The sequence below is a fragment of the Nanorana parkeri genome, unplaced genomic scaffold (genome assembly GCF_000935625.1).
Source record: "Nanorana parkeri isolate BGI_ZX_2015 unplaced genomic scaffold, ASM93562v1 scaffold190, whole genome shotgun sequence".
Classification (NCBI taxonomy): Eukaryota; Metazoa; Chordata; class Amphibia; order Anura; family Dicroglossidae; genus Nanorana; species Nanorana parkeri.
This window is the reverse complement of record NW_017306458.1, coordinates 1,720,518-1,743,840: the sequence shown is the minus strand read 5'-3', so window position 1 is coordinate 1,743,840 and position 23,323 is coordinate 1,720,518. Positions and strand designations below refer to the sequence as shown.

The 23,323-nt window shown below is 42.8% G+C and overlaps 1 protein-coding gene across 1 annotated transcript in view; it reads left to right on the top strand.

Moving 5' to 3' along the window:
• The window catches only part of PPP1R1B (protein phosphatase 1 regulatory inhibitor subunit 1B), a 73,823-nt gene that overhangs the window by 40,297 nt on the left and 10,203 nt on the right, over positions 1-23,323 (top strand). Inside the window, exons 4-6 of the mRNA XM_018555263.1 lie at positions 10,286-10,358; positions 23,010-23,078; positions 23,130-23,243. Coding sequence (XP_018410765.1) covers positions 10,286-10,358; positions 23,010-23,078; positions 23,130-23,243 — 256 coding nt within the window. The remainder of the gene's footprint in view (positions 1-10,285; positions 10,359-23,009; positions 23,079-23,129; positions 23,244-23,323) is intronic.

Below are 23,323 nucleotides of genomic sequence, written 5' to 3'. Positions count from 1 at the left end.
AGGTAAACACTTTTGATAATCTCAAATTCTTTTCTAATAGTATTTAATTAACCAATCCTTGGATCTGAGAACAGGTACACATTAAAGCTGAACAAAGCACTGTTACAATGGGCTTTTGTCAAAACAGAAAGAAGAGGAAAGCATGCCAAATGTACCAGTGAAGGTGAAAAGCATGACAAACTGAAGAATTTGGTCATCCCATATGTAGCTGGGGTGTCTGAGAAACTCAGAAGGGTTTTTAAAAAACATCACATCCCTGTCTGCTTTAAACCCAGCAATACGCTGAGGCAACAACTGGTTCACCCAAAAGACCCAATGCCAAAACACAAGATGAACAACATTGTGTATGCAGTCCAGTGCAGTGAGGAGTGCTCAGAATTGTATGTCGGTAAAACAAAACAGCAGCTACACCAGTGTATGGCGCAGAATAGAAGAGCCAAACCCTCTGGTCAGGATTTGGCAGTGTACCTACATCTAAAGAAAAAAGGTCATTCCTTTGAAGACAGTCAAGTATGCATCCTAATCATGGAGGAGGACTGGTTAAAAAGATGTGTGAAAGAGGCCATTTATGTAAAAATGGAGAAGCCAAGCTTGAATAGAGGTGAGGAGGCGGGGTTGGTGAGACATCTATTGTCTGCCACATATAATGCTGTTTTAATACCTCTCTCTGGGCAGGTTAATAACACCTCCTAGCTCCAATTTACAAATGCAATCAACACCTGGTTGCGACTAACCGATTATGTGGATTGGAGCAACATTCACTATATTTATTCCCAGAGAATTTTTGTACAAGTCATTCTGAATTGAGAAAGCTGGTCAGATGTCCAGTGAAACGTCTTTAAGAAAAATACAGCAAGTCCAGCTTCCTTGACTTATTTTGTACAGATACAGTGGGGTTGATTTACTAACCTTAAAAACACGCCACGAACAAGTATACACCTCTGTAGTGTGTTCCCTCCCAGCATGATCTATTGGTGAAATCTAAACACCTTTGTAGTGTGTACACACCCAGCAGGTGTGTTGTGCAAAGCCTTGCATGAATTGCAAGGTGATGTTGTGTAAATTAGCTCTACATTGTGTTGCTTGCGTTGATGAATGCAGGAATGTAAATGCATGAGCTAACCATTTTTGTCTAAACTGTGAAGCAGCATTATATATGCATCATGTGCATGATTTTTCCATATATGGCATTAGTGGAAATATCCTTTTAGAGACTTTTTGGTTGATAAATATGTTTTGCTGTGTAAAAATCACACGCACCTAGTGCGTGCGTGTGTTTAGGTTAGTAAATCACCCCCAGTATGTCTGTTATACCCTGGATGTCTAGGCCCCTATACCCTCTTTCCCCAGTGTGAAGATGTTAATAAAAGTTATTCAGCATTATACTTCTGGAGGGATATCAGCTTTGTGGGCACCGGAAGAGGTTGGTTAAATGCTAACTGGGCAGCTGAAGACCAAACCCCCTGGCAACTGGTGATGACACGGGTTATTCTGATGGCTCCTTCTGGGTGAGCGCTACATCATTATATATGTACAATTTGCCACTTGTATATCATCAGTTGTTACATACAGCTTTTGTGGCTTTTTGCAGGATATGTGGGTCATGCCTCCTTTTTAGCTTGAATCTTCTGCAGTTCAAATTAAATATTCAAAATCTGAATTAATTAAAATGTTTTTACCAAACACACCCATCCCACAGCCAGGTAACAAATCATAGATAGCAAAAGCTTCTCCAAAACACTGCAGTGACTTCAACAAATCATCACAAGCACAATAAAAAACATTTATAAAAAGCATGCTCCTTCACAAAGACAAAGTATGTAAAATATACTGTTAAATGTACAATGGCCAAACATTTGTAGAAATGTTTATGTTTAGAAGGATAACAAAAAATAGTATCGGTATCTCGAGTATTGTCTATGTGACAACGTTCATTTACCAGACTATACCCAAAAAGCTTGATGAGGCGTCCATCACTCAAGAGATCACAAACTGGTGGGATCATTATGCATTGTAGTAGAAATGCTTCATTCAGGGACTTATTTATAAAAGCTACAAAATAAAAGCTGGAAAAAAGTTATTGTCTATTAATCAGAGAAAGCCATAATATCAAATATGGTGCCAAATATTTATAGGCACTGATTTCTAAAGGGGTTATGATTTCTCGCAGTCACATGTAACATGTCTCCAGTGTATAACCTGAAGCATTTCTCCAACATTTCCTATTGTGCGATCACAGTTTGACCATCTCTTGTAGCATGCCTGTACTCTCTAACCCTCTGCTGTTACATGTCTGCTGTCTCTGACAGCTTTCTGTAGCATTACATTAGCATAAAATTATGTGCAACTCTTTGCACATAATGGGCGACACTTGAGGCCCCCATGTGTCAAGTAAGTATGCTACAATCCATGGAATCAGCTGTCAGTCGTAAAAATAATAAAGTACACATTGTAATTTAAGTTAGAGGCTTCAAATTAAATGTAAGCTTTTACGGTAATAAGCAAAGTCAGGCAGTGAATGGGTTGACTTTAATTTAGCTGTCTTTGGCTGATTAAGCAACTAAACAGGTATAGCTAACACCCCCCGCCCCCCCACCTCCACAGCCTGCCCTTCCTCCCCACCACATAGGGTGGAAATACGTAATGGAATTTGTGATGGGGGGGGGGGGAAATTCAGAGGATTGAACAAAAGGGTTTATTTAAAGCAAGAACATTCTGCTCCAAAATCCCAGTGAGTATGACCTCAAAGGCTCACCAAGGCCACCTGAGGAGCTGTGTGGGGGAGGGAATTGAGCGAGGAGGATGCCAAGCTTCAATGGTCCACTTTGTTCTTTATCACTCACGGGATGCTCATTATTCCAATTATCTTTATGTAGATTGCAACAGAACATTTTACGTTTCAGTGTAGACTGTATAATGTAGGAACTTTGTAAATGTGCAGCTTCATCATATTACATACTAGATGTACTGTATGAACTCCAAAGTTTTTCATCAGCTGGTGATAAATAAGTCTCTAGATGGCAGATTGTGCTAACATTTATAGTTCTACTCCAACAGTTCCAATGTTTCAGGTTGTCTTTATCCAGGACAGGTAAGGAGAATCATTACAATGTGCAAGAATACTAAACTACAATGTATAAGGATAATGAACTACAATCTGTAAAGATTATAAACTACAATGTGCAAGGATAATAAACTATAATGTGTAAGGATATTAAACTACAATGTGTAAGGTTATTAAACTACAATGTGTAAGCATAATATACTACAATTTGTAAGGATAATAGACTACAATGTGTAAGGATAATAAACTATAATGCCTAAGGATTATAAACTACAATCTGTAAAGATAATAGACTACAATCTGTAAGGATTATAAACTACAATCTGTAAGGATAATAGACTACAATGTGTAAGGATACTGAACTACAATCTGTAAGGATAATAGACTACAATGTGTAAGGATACTGAACTACAATCTGTAAGGATAATAGACTACAATGTGTAAGGATAATAAACTACAATGAGTAAGGATAATAAACTACAATGTGTAAGGATAATATATTACAATGTGTAAGGATAATAAACTACAATGTGTAAGGATAGTACATTACAATCTCTAAGGATAAAGACTACAATGTGTAAGGATAATAAACTACAATGTGTAAGGATAATAAACTACAATGTGTAAGGATAATACATTACAATCTCTAAGGATAATAGACTACAATGTGTAAGGATAATAAACTACAATCTGTAAGGATTATAAACTACAATGTGCAAGGATAATAAACATCAACCTGGAATTAAAGGAAACTTATACTGGTCTGCCTTAACTGATCTCTCCCTTTACAAATACTAGTTGCCTGGCTGTCACGCTGTACCCATCTGTCTTTAACACCTTCTAAAGCTAGCCATATGTGGCTTGAATTTCATCTGATTCCTGCTTAATTGGCCAAAAATCGAGCTGTGGGCAGCCCTAGAAGCACCACCCAGCATGGATGGAGGAATCTATTGATTCCAAGGGCTAAACAAGGAAAAACTAGACATGTACAGTATATCTAGCCTAAGCAAAGTTTCAGTATGGACTTGCTGCACAATTGAGAGAGCTCTCAGGTGCTTAGTGTAATTACTAAGAAAACCTGTCATGATAGATACTGTATATGCGCATTGTCACTGCTAAGAAAGCGAAATGCTTGTTTGTAGCTTCAAAATGTTCCGAGTCACTCACACAGAAAAAGATAGATATAAAGTGTTTTGACTTTCCCCAATGTTGCATTTGCTTTTCATTTGTCAGTGGCCCAACGTATAGAGCCCAAAGACAGCCATGTAACTGAAGGCCAGCTATACAAGTAAAGATGTGCTTTAACCCTTTCACTGCTGCTGACAAAACTATGACTGTGGTGGCCATACCGGCATGTAAACAAATGTGCTGCAAGTGTAGCAGCTGAGAGTCTTTTCCCATTTTTTTCTAGCAATCGTTTGCTTTTCTAATAGAAGTGGTTCCCAAATACTACTATATGTATAGACAGATGAAGCTCCCACTCCCTGCCATGTCCCAGGCTTGTCTGTCCCTCCTGGGTACCCAAGACGTCCATGGTGGGGTCAGGCAGCCAGAGAACAATGACTTCTCTTCACTGATCTCCCCTGTGAAGTATGCTGATCCCTAATGTCTCCTTAAGGGGGGCCATCACCCCCTTTGTAATAGCAATACATTTAAGTAAAAAAGGTGTAAAAAAAATTCAGTTAAAAAAATAAAGAAAAAACACCCACTTTTTTTTTTTTTTTACAAACCCCATTAATCCCATGTACACACACATACAAATGCAAACGTGTGTCGGGTGTGTGCACACCAATGAAAACAACAATTGTGCCGTGCACATAGAGGAAAAAGCAATAATTCTAGGCCCATCAGTCAAACTTAACTCTAAATTGATGACCTGTAAAAGCCTTTAAAATGTTGTCTATGGACAATTTGGGTACTGTAGTTTATCCCATTTCATGGGAAAATACACTGAAAATATAGATTTCACAAACAATAGTACAAATATTGTGTTACATAAAAAAATCTACCACCAATTTATTCTACAGGATCTCCACTTTTAGAACTTATGGAGTTTGGGAGGTTTAAATGTGTTCTCCTGTTAATTTTTGTATGTGTAAGAAAATACAATAAGCGAAAATAATTGGCGCTAAACAGAGTGATTTTTTTTTTCTTGTACAGTTATATCCAAGGTTCTTAGTATGTTGCAGTTGTGGTTCTATGCCTAGGTCAGTGAGGTAAAACTGGACATTAGAACGATGAGGATGAATGGGTGGGTTGCTGCAAAGTTTCAGAACCCGCTCTGTTGAATCTCATTAACACTTGTCAATGGCGCCAATCACATGAGTCTCACGAATTCCACTGTGAGACTCATGCGATCTACTGCAGACGGGAGCTGGAAGACTGTTTGCGCCTAGTTGTGATCATCCGCAGGTAATCAGAGGCTGTTCAATTACATGCAAACTGCCTACCCATAGCTGTATTGTACATAGCGTTTCCTGTCCACAGCAAATCTCGTGATCTCGTGGGCAAGATGGTAGAGGGTGGGTCCACCTGTACATCTGTGCCAGCCAGCACATCCTTGGAGACAAATGGCCACAAAAGACAATCATTTGATCCAAGGCCTATGGAGCGAAGTGTATAGCACGCTGCAGATACCTTCAGTGCTGGCTTATCAGGGGGAAAACAAAGATAATTGGGCAAGGCTTGTTAACTTGTCCAAGTGTCAGAAGTGGTTATCTGCATACTTGTTCCAGATCAGAGATTTAGAATATTGGAACAAGTGGGTCAGCATAAGAACCAGGCACATCAGGGCTTCGGGAGCTTCCACATTCTGTTTTCACCCAGCTGAGTGCCCCAGAACTTGCCTATGACTTGGATAGTCATAGGCAAGCTGGCTTGATCTTGATCATCTGGTTGCCTTTGGAGACCTTGGTATTGAGCCCATTCTTGCTCCCGGAGGTGGGGGTTCCACCTGATTTGTTAACTTGCTACACAACATTGTCCATATACCCTCAACCACACTTGTTTATTTTTGTCCTATTATCTTCACAAGACCTCTGGGGGTGTAAAGTCATAAAGTATTACCCTGCCATACCAGTTGTGATAAGAACCTCGGTTTCATCCAATCTATATATTTTTTTTTGTTTATATGATTGTTTTTCTATGGTTGTTATTTGTTTGGAATTCAACATTGAATACAATTTTATTGGGGAAAAAAAGAACCAGGCTCATACCGAATGAGAGGGCAGCGTATGTACAGGCTCGGCTTGTTTGAAAGGGTGCCATCATTCATTTGTGCCTAGGGCAACAATATTATAAATACATTCTTGGTATATGCATGTGGTGTTTCCTTTTTAGCAAAACTGCTGACTACCCTTGAGCTCTAGGGCTCTAAAATGTGTCCCTGGACATGTTTGTCCTCGGAAATGCCTGCGTTCAATTCGGTCTAACAGCACAAGAAAAACAATCCTGTTCTGCATCATAGCCTTACATGACCTAATATCTGTAAGGAATGTGCCTGATTTAGACATAGCTTGAAATGATCAAGCTGTGCAAGGGTTAATAATCAAAATGACCAAAAGTGTTTTCAGAGCTTGATATTGCGTAAAATGTTGGAAAACAATCTCTCACTAGGTGAAGAGATCATTCCCTTTCTCCTTACAAAAAAATGAATATGACTTGCTAAATGTTGACCATTTAGGTGGACATCTAGATATATCTCCTAACACCAATTGTTCTTAGTAAGAGATCTGCAGTAATGAGTTTGTTTCATATTTTATCAGTTTTTTTCTTTTTGCTTTGGGTTTAGTATAAATGATTCACGCACTTTGAAAGCTACCTGATCCCTCCTGCAAAGCTATGAAATGTTACACATGCACTGACAGGGAACATGCTGGCAATAGGAAGGTAAAATGAATGATGGCCTTACCAGTGTGCTGCTACTCCTTTACTGTCCAATAAGCAGCTTGCGTGTATGCTTTTGACCAAGCTGTGCTACTGCTATACCAAAGATCAAGGGTGTAGCTGTGATGTCATGACTGGATCACAAGAATTGCTGCAAAGACTCTCATATAAATAGGTAAATAGTGTATTTATCGAAAAAAACAAAGCGCTAAGGGTAAATAAATGTGCAAAAGGTGAACAATATGTTTTCTGGCGAGGCCAGTCTAAAAACTAATAAAGTGTGTGAAACAGAACTCACTACAAATAAACAAAAACACTCTAACCATGGTGCACTAGACAATTATAACAAAAAAATCCATTCCATTTATTTACCCTTAGCGCTTTGTTTTTTTCGATCATACTAGGTTTTATCCCTTTTTAGAGCAGCTTCGGGTTTTAGTACATTTTTATTATATTTATTCACACATATTTTATTAATCCATTTATTCTAACTACCACCTCTCTCCAGAAGCGCAGATGTATCTGTTTACAAATAGTGTATTTAACTGCTATGTCAGCTAAAGAAGAGGGTGTTATTGGCTCATTAAAGCAAACCTTTCTGGGAGACATATAGAGGCTGCCATCACCACACCCCTTCTGAAGTTTACTGACCCCTTGGGTTTAGTAAGGTTTGAGTTACTGACCTGGAATGAGTTTGTATATGTGTAAAGACAAAGTAAAATCAGACATCCTTTTTTGCATGTTCCAGGTAAGGGACAAAAAGTATTGAAGCAAGAGGGTAAACATGAAAATCCAGGAAACCAGCATTTTTAGAATGAGAACAAGCAATGACAGCCTCCATGTCTTTCTCGGGTTTTCTTTTGAAGAACAAATCTGGGCTCAGGATCTCCCTTTTGCATCTTCCCTTCCAACGTGCAAGAGGACGAACACTGGATCATGGAGTGGGTGGGTCTCTGGGTGATGTTCCTTATTAATCAGATGCCTTTTTGCACAAGCTGGCCTTGGGTTATAAGGGTATGGGTAGGTGCATGATAGATTCTGAAAGTGTAAACTATTTGGGGCATGCCGTATTATTATTATTATTAATAATAAAAATCATGAAAATATTACATGCCTGCTAATAACGGGTAGCTGGTAAACCTAAGAAACCCTGTAAAAACCTTGCATAATATAATCATATAGGTGCAGCTATCACTACGAAATAATGACATTTTATCTATGACAGTTTTCTGTTTCCCAGATGATTATATCAGTATATAAATGCTCTGCATCACCAATGCACCATCCATTAATGTTTAAATGATCATTGATGTATTTACTTTCCTGTAACCGGCTTAAAATAGAGCTGATGAAGATTGCAATAATTCCATGTAAAATGTCAAGGCCTGTACAAACAACCCTACACCCCCCGTCACCACTCCTTGCTTGTTCTAATCACTTGAGCCTCCATGCTGCAGAAATCACAGCTGGTTATCGGTGGACTCGAAATAAGGAATATGACCCACAGCAGTGACACAGCTAAAGTATACACACGGTTATGTATGTGTGGGCCCGAGGGCTTAACGTGTCCCTAAATGGTTTAAAGGAGCACAGTGTGACAGCGCTGCTTATGCCAGTGGGGGTGTATCACTGGAAAGTTACTTAAAAACATTCTCAAATTTCTGCTGAGGTACTGCAAAACCTTTCTGCTGCCTAGAAAAATAATCTGTTTCTTAACCCCCTCCTGACCAACAGTATTATTATATAGATCCATCAGAGCAAACTGTAGGATATACACTTAACATACAATGTCATAAATAAACAATAACAACACAAACATTTGAAGGCCTTGCTTGTTAGCAGTTACAGTCTAAGGCAGGGGTCTCATAAGGGGTCTCAAAGGACCGGCCCTGGTCCAATTGCGGCCCCTAAGCCGCTACTATGTGGCCCACAGCCAGCTGACAAGTCCGGCACGCGCTCACAGACTTGCGGGAACAGCTACACGGTCTGCATCTCAGTCGGATGCAGACAGCAAAGCTGGGTCTCTGTGCCGGCACTCAGATCCTTTGGGCCAGCGCTCTGAAATCCTTCAGTGAACGCTGACCAAAAGAATTGATTAGTAAGGTCTGCCCCTCTGCTCCCACATCTTCCCTCTGGTCACACTGTCCCCCACATCCCCTCTGCTCCCACATCTTCCCTCTGGTGAAACTGTCCCTCACATCCCCTCTGCTCCCACATCTTCCCTCTGTTCTCACTCACTGTCCCCCACATCCCCCCCTTGAAAAATTAAATTGCAGAGGTCAGTTGTAACTCGGAGTGCAGAGGTCAGCCGTGCAACACAGAGCGTAGAGGTCAGTAATAATGCAGAGTACAGAGGTCAGTAATAATGCAGAGTACAGAGGTCAGTAATAACGCAGCATGCAGAGGTCAGTATTAACGCACCGTGCAGAGTACAGTAATATCGCAGAGTACAGAGATCAGTAATAACGCAGAGTACAGAGGTCAATAATAACGCAGAGTGCAGAGGTCATTAATAACGCAGAGCACAGAGGTCAGTAATGACGCAGAATACAGAGGTCAGTAATGACGCAGAGTACAGAGGTCAGTAATGACGCAGACTACAGAGGTCAGTAATATCGCAGAGTACAAAGGTCAGTAATAACGCAGAGTACAGAGGTCAGGAATAACGCAGAGTGCAGTGGTCAGCGGTGTGACGCAGAGTGCAGAGATCAGCAGTGTGATGCAGAGTATGGAGGTATGATGCACAGTGCGGAGCTCAGTGTTGTGACACAGTACAGAGGTCAGCGGTGTGACGCACAGTATAAAGTTCAGAGGTGTGACACAGAGGTCAGCGGTGTGACGCACAGTACAGAGTTCAGAGGTGTGACGCAGAGTGCGGAGACTTACAGTGCACATAGATCATCTGATGTTCTAATTAAGGTGCTCTGCCCTTTTCCTCTACTGCTAGTGGGGATGGGTGGGGGGGGCAGCGATGTTTCCTGTTTCTATGCATGTGTCTATTGGCTGCTGGCTCTGTGGAGCCAAGAATTTTCCAATTGGCTCCTTCGATCAGCTGGCAGCTGAATGCCGGGCAGAAGGGTGCTGGCAGCAGCACCCACGGTGCGAATTTTGGCCAGCTCAATATGAACTGGCTGAAATTTGACACGTCTATACCCAGCGTTGTCTAAACATTTTATTCCTGATGCTTCATCCCCCATGAATGATTTAGAAAATTGCAATCAAGTCCCCTCTTACGCACCTCTTTTCTAAGGAGAATGTGTTTCAGTTTGCCAGGAGCCATTCAAATTAGTTTTGGAGTACCTTTAATATAAACATGTATTACAATACTATCAAAAGAATATTGGTGAAACCATGATACTAAAGACAAATAGAACAAACCCTTGTCCCTACATTCCTCCATCAATTAAGGGTAAGTGACTCCGGATACTGTTATTAAAGTATATGTAAACAAAATCGTTAACATTTCATATAAAATTTAACATGTAATTCTCATTTCAAAAGTATCTTTTTAAATTTTTTCATTTGCAGATTTCATTAAAATAATTATTGGTGATTCTGCCATGAAGAAACTTGTTCAAGCACTGTTTGAAGGTTACAATGCTATGTCCTTATCTACCGATTCAGTGCCTGTGTTGTCACTATATAACACAGTTTCTGATTGAGACTATCGGTGACCATGTCAAAATATATTATGCAGATTTGTTCCGCTGTTATCACCATCAGGAAACCTGCACTAAGAATTGGGCAGTACAATGGTGTAGTGGTTAGGACTTCTGTCTTGCCGCACTGGTGGTCCCTGGTTGAAATCCTGGCCAGAACACTATCTGCAAGGAGTTTGCATATTCTCCCAGTGCTTGCATAGGTTTCCTCCCACACACAAAAGACATGCTAGTAGGTTAATCCTGTCTAAATTGGCCCCATATGTATGCTTGTGAGATAGGGACCTTGAATTGTAAGCCCTTGAGGGCAGGGGCAGCCTATTTAAGTGGAGAAAAGTAGCTACTCTGCTAAGGAAAGAATTGTTTGAGATGATTGGAAAGAAAATTATAAACCAGCATGTCAAATGTAAAGGCTATAGGACCATTTCCAAGCAACTTAATATTCCTGTGACTACAGTTGCAAATATTAAGAAGTTTAAGGTTCGCAGGAGTGTAGCCAAACTCTTTGGACATGACTGCAAGAGAAAAAACGACCCCAGATTGAAAACTTACAAAGATATACAAGTTAAACTTGTCACAGTTCAAATGCAGACTTGCAGCTGAGCTGTTACTTGTAGTTCTACAAGCATATACAGACCTCTTACCCCTGGTTCTGCAGGCATGCTGTGCTGGTGCTTGTAGTTTTCCAGGCATGTACTCGGAACCTGACTCACACTTGCACCAGTCTGGCAGTTTTAGGCGTCGGCCGACCTCTGCTGCTGTTTCTTATACAGCTTCTCGGCCAATCAGTGGAGACCGCTTGTGGCCAATCCTGTGAATCCTCCCTCTTCCTGTCTCTATTTAAACCCAGGGCAGCGAACTGCACGCTGCCTGAGCAATGCTTTCCCAAGCTAGATGCCGAGCCCCACATTTGTGATTGAACCTGAATTCCTGGAAAATTGTCTGTGTACCGAACCTTTGGCTTGTCCCTGGAAATCCCTGTTTACAGGCTGCCCTGTGCTTTGCTTTGTCCCTGGAAGTCCTAGTCTTCAGCCTGTCCTTAACCTTTCATTCGTACCCTGTACCTGTGTCCGCAGCCTATCCTGAACTTTGAGTTTTCGCTGGCTGCTAGCTGAGTTGGGTGAACCTGGGGATTGTGACCTGGGTTCAGCACGCAGCCAAGTCCAGCTCCACCATCAGGAGCTCTGGTGAACACCGGCTGGCCCTTAGATTCTACCTCCTGGGGACTCCATACTAATACTCAGCATTGCAGCACCCTGCCTTGTACTTGAACTTTCAGCTGAAGCTGACTTCCACTGCCTCATTCAGCTGCTCAGATCCATTCCCTGCTAGTACTCCAGCTCTGGGAGTTGTCAGCCTACACTGTTTGCACCCTTTTCTCTAAGTGTCCCTGCCAGTGTAGTAGAAAGGGTCCACATACCTGTAATATCCTAACGAGGAGGAAGACGGAACTCAGCTGCGGAGTCACGGTCAATCTCGCGTGCTCAGGCCCAAGAGGACGTGATGGCAAATAATTGCTATTGCCAAACAATCTCAGTGCATCATAGTACCGTCTTCCAGTATGACACTGACTACACTGAGTTGGGATAGCTCACACACTGGTGATTAGAGGAGAAGGTGTCCAAAGAGAATTCAACTTCTTCGTTACACAAGTAGTTGGCAGCAGTATGTTACGTCACATATAACAGTTAGCGTTGGTATTGATCTGAACGTGGTACTATATGCAAGGCAGTGTGAGGTTTCTATATGTTACATCACATATGAACAGTATGCAGAGGTATTGAACTTAACACATATGCACAGCAGGGTAAGGTGAGTTATATGTTACTTCACATATATCACTTCATTAACAGTTCATAGGTTTAACTTCTACTAAGAGAAGTATGAGGAGGCAGTCTCCTATCTAAGCAGTCAATGCTACACAATCCAGGTTGCTTAGTATAATGAAATGACTCCCCAAATGGGCAGCATGCCCAGAGGGGTGGATACTTGCTGTTGGCAGGTTAGACAGGATGAGTATTGGAGGTGCTCTGAGAAGTCCTGTGCAGGCAGGGCGTCCGGGACCTTGTTAGGGCAGCTCCTTTCTTGGATGTGTAGCGGAGGTGTGTGTCATACGTCTGGCGTTCACCTCGGGTTGTTGGAACGCCAGACTAGTCTGAGTTCGCGGCTTATGACGCGGTGGGGGGGGGTGCGTTCTCGTGTGACGTCGGCGGACCGGGGCGGAGCTACCCCTCGAGTCCGTGACGCCGAACGGCCGGATCTGCGGGAGATATTACAATACCTGACTCCAATTCATACCCGTGAGCCCCGATCCTGTCAGGGTACCATGCACAGGCGTCCTCACACCTCATACAGGTACCCACGCAGGATGACCAAATTAATATGCCCACACAGGATAGGGTTCTATGCATGCAGTTTATTTGCTACACAACAACAACAAAATTACAAACCCCCTCAACTCCCCACAGGTTTAGCAGTGACATAATAAACCCACCGTTGGGACAAACACACACCTACAGCCAGGGGGAAGCAACAAGGAGGGGTAACAGGCCTGCAGATATATGGCAGGCCTCAGGATAAAAGAAGAGTGGTCAGGTACAAGCCGGGTCGTTAACAGGAGGGCAGCAGCACGGTACAGGAACAGGATCCAAGAGAGTGGTCGGGTAACAAGCCGGGTCGGTGACAGGTCTGCAGATAGGAAGCAGGGTTTCAGGAAGCAGGGTTTCAGGAAGCAGGGTTTCAGGTTTATGGGAATCATTCAAGTGCAGGCGACGCAAATACTGAGCCAGCATCCTGACTGCAGTTAGGGCCTAAATACCCTCCCAGGAAGCACCAGGTGATGGGATGATCCGTCACAGCTGGGGCACACCCGCAGGTGAGTACTGGAGCTGCAGGTTCCTTACAGTCCCTGGCTGCTGGAGACACCCGCAGGCGAGCACAGGAACTGCAGGACATGGCTCCAGCACCACCTGGAGGTGCTCTGGATCCTGACAGATCCGTGACAAAACTCCAGGGTTAATTACTTCATGCAAACTGCAAGGTTAAGGTACATCATTGTACGAGTGCACCATCCATCTTTTTATGCGCGACATTGGGCTTTAAGGAAGAAGACCCAAGAGGACTCCATTGTTAAAAGTAAAACATAAAAATGGAACAACAAAATGGAATTTGCTAAAATGCATATTGACAAATCAGAATGCTTCTGGGAGAATGTCCTTTGAACAGATGAGACAAAAAACTTCTTGGCAAGTGTAAAGAACGTAACTTCCTCGCTCCTTGTGCCACGACTTCGGGACCTGGGGCTGAGCTCCAGCAACATCACTCAGCTCGGCCCCCCAACAGCTAAAGCTGAGACTTTCCAGACACATGGCATTCAAGCAATCTGTCTGCCTATCGCCAGTTATCTTTAAATCCCTTACTTTGACTTACAGATACCTTATATATAATTAACCTATCACTATCTAGTTTATTTTGGTTTAATAATACCTTTCACTGGAGTTCTTCATTAAGTTTCCTTTGTGACATTTCCTTTTTCAGATTAAACCCCTGCAATAATTCAAAACTTTTGTAATGCTGCAAAATTGCAGCTCTTTCGGATTTTTACTATGGTAGTGAGCAAAGTGGTTAGTCAATTTGCGCAGTGCTATAAACTGAGAGCAAATTTTGCTCCCAAAGCTAATCCATTTTATTGTTTATAACATTTTCCTCCAAACACCCAAAAAATGATCTAAACCAAATTATAATCATTCCAATTTAAACTTTTTTGTAGCTCAGGTAGGAGCTCTGTTGCAATATCAATGTGACTGGTGATGGCCCTTGCACTTGATCTAAAATTGTATAGAAGGAACTAACATCAGCGGTAGTTAAATGTATACTGGATTATAAATAATATTCTTTAAAATCTGTATGAAATGCCTAGAATCTTTTAAATAGGATGAAGTGGACTGCACAAGCGGCTGCTGAAAGTGAACTCCATACTGTATTGTAGAAACTAGAGAATCTAGGTCTCTCTAGTGGACAAGTGCTATTTTTATTTATTTTGGGGGTAGTAAAGTATTGTACAGTGTTAGCCATTGATGAATCCAAAGTTTGGAATCAAAGTGATACCCTTTATTGGCTAACGACTTATTATGATGCAAGCTTTTGAGATGACTTAGATCCCTTCTTCAGACTCCTACTACTAAAAAAATATTAATAGTAATGATCATCCACTCCCCCCATTAGCTGTTGGTCAATTGACTTCAACCTTCCTGTTTTCCAACTCCTGTATCCCTACTAATATGGTAGAAAATATGTGATTTTTTTTTAACCCTCCATTTCTCTAAATCTTTCGATACCATTATTTGAATACATCTGCATAATGATTTGTACTGTTCTGCAGATTAAAGGTTTAACGACTGGAGAGTCCACTGGATTTAAATATATACTGTTTGTCTTAGGGGGTTATGTTAATTACTTGGACTGGAGTCCTTCAAAGATAATTATAATATTATAAATATTATATAATAAATAATATTAATATTAAGCTTTCTAATATATTTGTGTACATCTGGGCGCAACCAGCACAGATTCTTCGCTTACCCCCTCTATACCTACCATTGCTCACGCTTTACTGACTGCATGGGTGAGATTGTACCTTTTTTATATTACCATCCTCCTTACCATCTTGTCTTGAATTGTATTGTGATTGTAATGTCTTCCTTATATTGTAAAGCGCTGCACAAACTGTTGGCGCTATATAAATCCTGTATAATAATAATAATATTATGCACATGCTGGGTTATCTTGTTTTAAGGAAGGATACATATTGAGAGTCTTGTACCCAACATGGTACATTTATACTTTTATTGTTACTCCACAAGTGTTTCTGGCCACAGCACTATAGTACACTCTGACATTTGTTACATCCCTAAGGCCTTGTTCCTAGAGTCTCTACTGACTTAAAGCGTATCTAAGCCCAAAAACAAAAATGTCATATATTGTAGCTTACCAATCCTTAGATGAGGTGGCTGCATTCATTTTTTTTAAGGCTTTTTTTCTTTTATTTGCATCTGGTGATCCAGCCATTAACACACTTCCTGTCGTAGGGTGGCTCCACTCCATGGAGGAGCAATAGTGCCACCCTTGGACAGCAGTATTATCACCCTGTGGGGTGGGAAGTGTTAGATACAGTAGCAGATTTATATAGACTTGGCTAACAAATTAAAGACAAACTCCAGCTAACACTTTTTAAGACAGTTACAGCAGCAGTTTTGTTTCCATTTGGGATAAAGGTTTTACATAAATTAATAAAAGCTGACAATTGTAAGCACCCCTGTCAGTGTTCAGTGGTTTGTCTCAACTGTCTATCTGACACTTTTGCTGGACAGCTTGGTCTGTTGATAGAAGTTTAAAAAAAATACACTTTCTGGCCAGATCACCTGATTAAAATATTGGGAAAAAAACTAATGCACTGCTCAAAATTACGCAGCTTCTGGACCACGGTAGGATAAGTTGTGCAATACTTGACCATGGTAGACCTGTTCGACAATTCGGCCGGCTGCTTACTGCACCTGCCCCGGCGCTCCCTGACTAGATATAGATCCTCCCTTGCTCTCCATCTGATAAATGCTGCCAGGGCTTGCATTTCACTAATATGGAAGTCTCCCCATTCTCCCTCTATCCAGCTTTGGCTCTCCAAAGTGAATGATACCTACAGGATGGAGGGCCTCAATGTTTCCCTGAAAAACGCAGAGGAAACAATTAAACTCCACCTGGGGACTGTGGGTGTGTTTCCGATATTCTGATCGCTATCCCCGGCACATGTCCCTTAACTTTCCCAGCGATTCTGCCCTGCACGATACCTGGGTATCTGCAAGTATTGCTGAAGGCCATATCTGTGGCTCTCAGGGTGGGTACCCTTGTTCCTCTCCTTTCTCCATGTTCTTTCCCTTTATTCCCTCACTACTCTTATCTTCTGTTTGAGTCTTTCATACCATTTTCTACACCCCTCTCTTATTCTCTATCTCTACACTTACACAGCTGTGTTTACTCGATTATGAGAGACTATGGTATCTCACTATATTCACCTGTTACGTATGTAGCGCTCACCCCCGAAGGAGCCGCTGGATGAACTAGGGTTCTCCTACCTGTTTCCGCCAGCCACCGGCCCCTTTCTCAGATCTAGCAACACCGACACTCCGAAACAGAACAGGCTCAAGTCATAGGGTCTTTTCAGTATTTATTTGCACAGGATGAAACAGGAGAGAGGGTTTGGGATTTGTAGGATACCCGGATATTAATTCAGAGGACTCTGTATTCTCCCGTAACAACGGCTAGAATTGGTAGCAAAATGGTCCTTTAAGAGCGACCAGCAATATACAGTAGCACAGAGAACAGCCAGGATAGTCCAGGACCTTGAGAGAGAACTATCTCTGGACTTCTAAGGCAACAACTGGCTGCTCTTAAGTAAAGGCCCTGGGAATAAGGTGAGGGATCTCAAAAGGGTTCCAGACGGTAGCTCTCACCAGCTCCTCTGCGACACTCCTCGATAAGTAGATTCCACCTCCAGCCCAGCTTCCATCAGGTTTTCTTTCAACTGCATCTGAAGTCTCTGGGCCCCCAGCACCTGCCACTTGCTGAGGTGCATACCAGATATCCAGTAGTATCTTTTGCTTCTAGGCCCCCCAACACCTGCCACGCGCTGAGGCCCAAGCAAAGCATTTGGACACCTGTAGAATGCAGAACTCAGAATAAACAGCATCTAGACTGATTACAGCCCAGATATACACTAAATTTGATAGCGACATACTAGAGGGCGCTACACGTAGATGCATACTAGTTTAATCATTGCTACACACCCAAGTAATACGCGCTCTTCAAATTGCATAATTATACATAACATACCTGCCCTATATTAGATGTGCACTTTTACATGTATACTAAGGGGTCTATTCACAAAGCTGCCGAAGGATTCAGGCGCAGCTTCCACTGATCCTTCGGCTAGCTTCGGTTGCGGGAGCCCTTCTGTTCAGTCAAACCGAAGGGCTGCTGTACGGGCTATTCACGTAGAACTCCTGAAGGCGGCTAAGCTGCTTAGCCGAGCCGAAGAGTCAGCCGAAGCGGGCCATACACCTCGCAAATGAAAGCTGGGCAGAGCCAGCTGTGATCTCACGGCTGGCTCCGCCCAGTTGTAATGACAGATCAGTGTCCCCAAATGACCTGGGGATGCTGAACTGTCATTAAACAATGACAACTGGGCAGAGCCAGCCGTGACATCATGGCCGGCTCCACCCAGTAGTTATTCATTGGCCAGGACCTGCTAGAAGACTCTAGCAAGGGCCAGCCAATAGGAAACAGTTGGGTGGAGCTAGCTGTCACAGCTAGCTCCACCCAATTGGGGTTTTTTAAAATCTTTATTTTTTAAAATGTATTGTATATTTAAATTTTTTAACATTTTTTTTGCCTTTTTTGTTTCTCAACTTTTTTCAGTATTTCCTATTGTGCTCGGTAACCTGGAGGTACCAAGCAGAATAGCCGAGCCGATTGCTGCTCGGCGGCATTCGGCTATTCACTTACTGCGGATAGGATAGGGGCGAACGGCAGTGAGTGAGCTACCGGAGCTTCGACTCAGCTGATCCATCTGTTGCATTGGCTGAGTTGAAGTCCTTCTGCACTTCGGCTCAGCCAAACATGCACAGCATGTTCGGCTGACCGCAGTGCAGTCGATGTGCGGCTGACTTCAGCTGTTGTTCGGCTGAAATCAGCAGTACTGAGCCGTAGTGAATAGCCGAACGGTGTTCAGCTCACTTCACTACGGCTCGGTTATTCACTCGGCTGCCTTTGGCAGCTTTGTGAATAACCCTATAAGTTTCTTATAGCTATTCTTCCATGAAAAAAAAAAAAAACTAATGCAACCAACACATCTAAGGATTTGTAAGCTTGAATATATAACAATTTTGATTTTAGGTTTAGATACGCCTTTATTATCACATCTGTGAATAACAAGATTATTGTGCAAGAACTCATTGATCAAAGTCACTATTTGGCAGCTCCAAGCTGGGAGGTCAGCCGTGTCTTTTAATATTGATGCTGTGGTTTGGATTATTTCACAATACAGGAAATTCAAGCTCTCATATTTGTGGTCCAGATAAACGTCTGTTTAGCTGGACTGAGATCTAATGCAGGTTATATTTTTTAGTACCAAATGTGCAGATCATAAAAGTGACCCAAGCTGCTGGTTATCTTATATTATTTAGGATTACAATACTGTTATGGAAAAATAAAATTCTGTCTCAGATGGATTGACATACTAAAGGGTTTTGGGAATTAGATATACACATATTTTTTTGACCCACACTGCTTGTATTTTCTCATAGCTTTATGTGGATTTAGAGATCATCCAGTTTTCAGTGAACACCTTTTCCTTGCACTTTTTGTTGAAGAAGATTTTTTGTATGTAGCGCTCACCCCCGGAGGAGCCGCCAGAATAACTCGGGTAATTCTGTCCCCAAGCCAAAATGTACCGCCAAAACAGGACCCACAGCACACCAACACACCTTAGAGATTGTTGTAAACAACTTTACTAAGCAATTGATATATATTTGCCAAGCATTGCATAAAAGAAACACAATAATTGAAGAAACTATTTTCAACAACATACATTTGGTATTCAGACACTGAGCAGCCGTGGCTATCTGTATGTTGAGATATGCACTACTGAACTATCTCAGAGGCTATCTTTGACTTTGCGCACTCGATTGCTAATGTCCCAGTCCCAATTAATCTCTAACTCTCTATACTATTTGCCAGTAGCAATAGTCTAGGCTTGCCATCATTGGGGCCCATATAGTGCTGCTGAAATAACACAAATGGCCAAATGCCTCTCAGTCTTGCAGCTTTGATGCCCGTCAGCGAGAAACGAGTGCCCCCCTTTCTCTCAAGACGACATTTTTGCTGGTCCTGAAGTCACCCACTGTCCCTTGAAGATGATCTTTGGTCACAGGAAGATGCTGAAGAACTTTCTCTGTAAACACCACTAGGCCTCCCATGGATTGCTGAGCCTTTTTGGATCCCTCACTGCACAGGCTCCGTTTGTCCAGACCCTGATATTCCCGCTGTATCGGTGACACGGTGCCCCACAGAGGCAATTGTCAAACGACACTGAGCAGACCAGACTGAAGTCTTTCTCTATCTGTAGGCTCTTCAGTCTGCTTACACACCCCTAGACAACTCACACAGGGTCTAAGTCTGCTCTGCGTCAGCCACACAGCTCTGTTACAGAGCTCTGTCTTCACAGGGCTCTCCCGGAGTGGGCCTGCCCAGCCTCACCAACCCAGTCTCCCTCCTCCTGCCAAGCAGAGCCTCCTGGGAAATATTTCTCTATCAGCTGTTTCTGAATGGGGAGGAGCCTCTGTACTGAGTGCTTCTCCCCATTGAGGAAATCTTGAATGAACAGGCTGCGATGTAAATCACAGCCTGTTCATTCATAACTGGGGACACATAGTACTATGTGTCCCCAGTTATTTACAAACACTGGAGTAATCAGACGATTGCTCCAGTGTTTGTCCTTCTCACATGGAGGACCGGTAAATATCACTGATATTTAACGATCCCCCGCTCTGCCACGCACAGAGCCGCTGTCATCCTGAAACAGACAGGGTGACAGCGGCTCCTCTCTCCTCCCCGCTCGGCCATCCTGAAAGCTGCGGGCAAGGCTTCTCTCCCCCTCACCGCTCCGCCATCCTGACAGCAGGCAGCGCTCCCTCCTGCGCCCCCCCTCGAAGGTGGGGGGGGCGTACGAGGGAGCGCTGTCATATCGGATGGCCAGTGGTGAGGGTGAGAGAAGCCCCCAGGATAAGCTGTGTCGGCCGCACAGCGCCCTTGTTGCTATGGCACCCTGTGCGGCCGCACAGCTCGCACACCCCTAAGGCCGGCCCTGCCCATGAGTCCTTCTGTATTGCAGACTACATAGTGTCTTTTAACTAGTTACAAACAGAACTATCTAAGCAACCTGGGACCATTTGGCCAGTAAGGAGGCAGCAGGCACACTACAAACATTGTGCCGTGCCTCTCTGCCTGGTGCCCCCCTTGTGACCCAAAGAGATGCTACCTGAGGCAACAGCCCATTTAGGCCCCGTTCACATTGAGCGGTTCGCAAATCGCGCGTTTGTTGCGCGATATCGCGTGATTTGTCACGCGATATCGCGCAAATGCTTGCATTGAGCAAGCTTGAATCGCGGCTAAATCCGCTCCAAAAAGGGTCCTGCTGTAGCGACACACGACCCGCGACAGCAGGACCCTTTGCCCCATTGAGAAGCATTGGAGAGCGATATCGCGCTGTAAATTGCCGCGATATCGCGGGAATTACCGCGCGATAAGTCGCTCAATGTGAACGGGGCCTAAAGGGATGGCCCTGCTACCACGGTATTTATACATGGTTGATTTATGGGGTTATTGCCACTATGTCACCTTGAGCAAGGTAACCTGTGAGGCCCCAAAACTTTGGTATGCATTTGACCTGACTACACAATAACTCTGTTATAAAAATTTGTTTGGAGTGCTGGTGATTTTGTGTTCTCCCATATGGTAACATCAGACACACAGGGGCTAACTGCTGTGGGGCAGACAGACTGCTCTCCCTGTCCTAGACTCTCTACTGACATCAACATGTATGGTCAAACAAACAAGATTAAAATGTATATAAACCCTAACAATAAACTTATTTTATTTCCTCCGTTTTGGTCTGTCAAATACTGTACCATTTAGAGAATTTTGGTATATTTGTTCGATAAGTGCAAAAAAATACCTGATGACCCAGACAGAAATCTTGAAATCTGATAACTTCTTTTGCTCTTTGCCTGTGCTACACGCTTATAAGTTAGCATTGTTCCAAGCAGTGACTGTGGATTACAAAACACCTCGCCTGAATGCTATGGAAAATAGGAGAGAGGGAGGTGTTCTGTAGTGATGTCCTAGTGTGACTACACTGCACCTCCTAAATACAGTATAGTGAGTGAGCGTTATTACCCTATTACAGGAAGTGTCACCAGAAGAAAAGAAAACAGAGCCTAAAAAAAGAAAACAAATGAGCCAACACATGTGAGAACTGGTAAGAGGAAATATATTGCATTGTTTAACTACGTGTTAAAGTAGTATGAAGAAGGGGCGTGGCTGGGATGTGAGACTGAACGGACGTGCTTAACTGCAGCTCCTCTCATCCGTCCAGTCATCCTGCTTCTCAGCGGCACAAATCGGGTCTGCTTTACTCACATTCTCCTCGCAGGGGTCCCGGTGGCAGCAGGCGTCACTTCCATGCGATCCAGACGAAGATCGGCCCGGTACCGAGTGAGTAACGATCCTCCCGGCCCTTCGCCTGTCACACGTGCGGGCGCCATCTTGGCTGCACGTACTCGCTCCCTCTGTATGAAGAAAATATGGCCTACCGTACTTAGTTTTCTACTGTACTTGTATAGAACCAGTTTCTACAGAAGACTTTTCACATTTTCACAATCTTACAGTTAAAAAAAAGCTTTTCGGGGAGACTATGGAAGTTTGTAAGATGGCTTCCCCTAAATTGTTGGATAGACTTGTTCAACTATACATTCTCCATAGATCATACCTGATCCCCGTGTGACTGTCCAGGTTTCACCTCATGCATAGCCCTCTGTGCCCTATGTGTTCTTCTGCCATAGGTTCATTTTTCCACTTCATTTGGGATTGCCCACTCATAGAAGGATATTGGAACCAGGCAGTCAAATTCCTGCATGATAAAATTGGTGTCCCCGATCACCCTTAACCCAAAGTATTGTCTTCTGGGAATATTCTCACACTTGAATTTAGATACATTGAACAGTTTATTCCTACATGAGACTCTATATCTTGCACGCAAGTTGATTGCTAGAACCTAGATACAGGCTTTGCCGCCTTCTTGTGCTGCTTGGATAGCCCAGGTTAACACCACCTTGCCATATAAAAACCTTATCTGTGAGCATAGAGGCTGCCCCACTAAATTACAAAAGGTTTGGGATTGTTGGTTGGATCACCTTGAATCCTGTAACCCTTTATAGATATCCATATACTGTATCAGCATGTAATTGTTTTGATTCTGGCTGTGTGTTTTGTCCACTACTGCATGCTGGACTCTCTGAGTTTCATGACTTCCCAAGTGTTTAATGCACTGTGTCAAATTATTGCTGGTTTATTTGTTTTTATTCATTTATTTATTTGCTGTATTTTGCTTTTATGTTTTAATAAAATATCTCCTTTTTGAATGTGAAAAAAGCTTTTTAGGGTTTGAAATTGTGGGTTTCTCACTCTTTTTTTCCTCTGGTAGACCCTGAGTGGTTGGGGGTTACAGAGTTAAGGGAAATGTATTTATTGTACCAATGTGTAGCATTAGCTATGCTCTTTTTGTTTTGCAGCTGTCCAGCGCATAGTCCAAGCTCACATGCAGGCCCTTGGGTCTCTTGGTGACAGTGATGATGATGATGATGATGATGATGATGAAGAAGAAGAACAAGAACAAGAACAAGAACAAGAACAAGAACAAGAAGAGGTAACTGAGGACACTAAAACTGGAACAGAAGAATCATCTGTACAGCCCTCAACTACTGAGCCGGAGGAGTGTCTGGACTGTAGCGTGGAAGGTGGCACAGGTAAAAGCCCAAAACATCCATAATGTGTTGATCATCATAAACTTGACAAATTACTTTAAAGTGACCATTGTCACATTGTA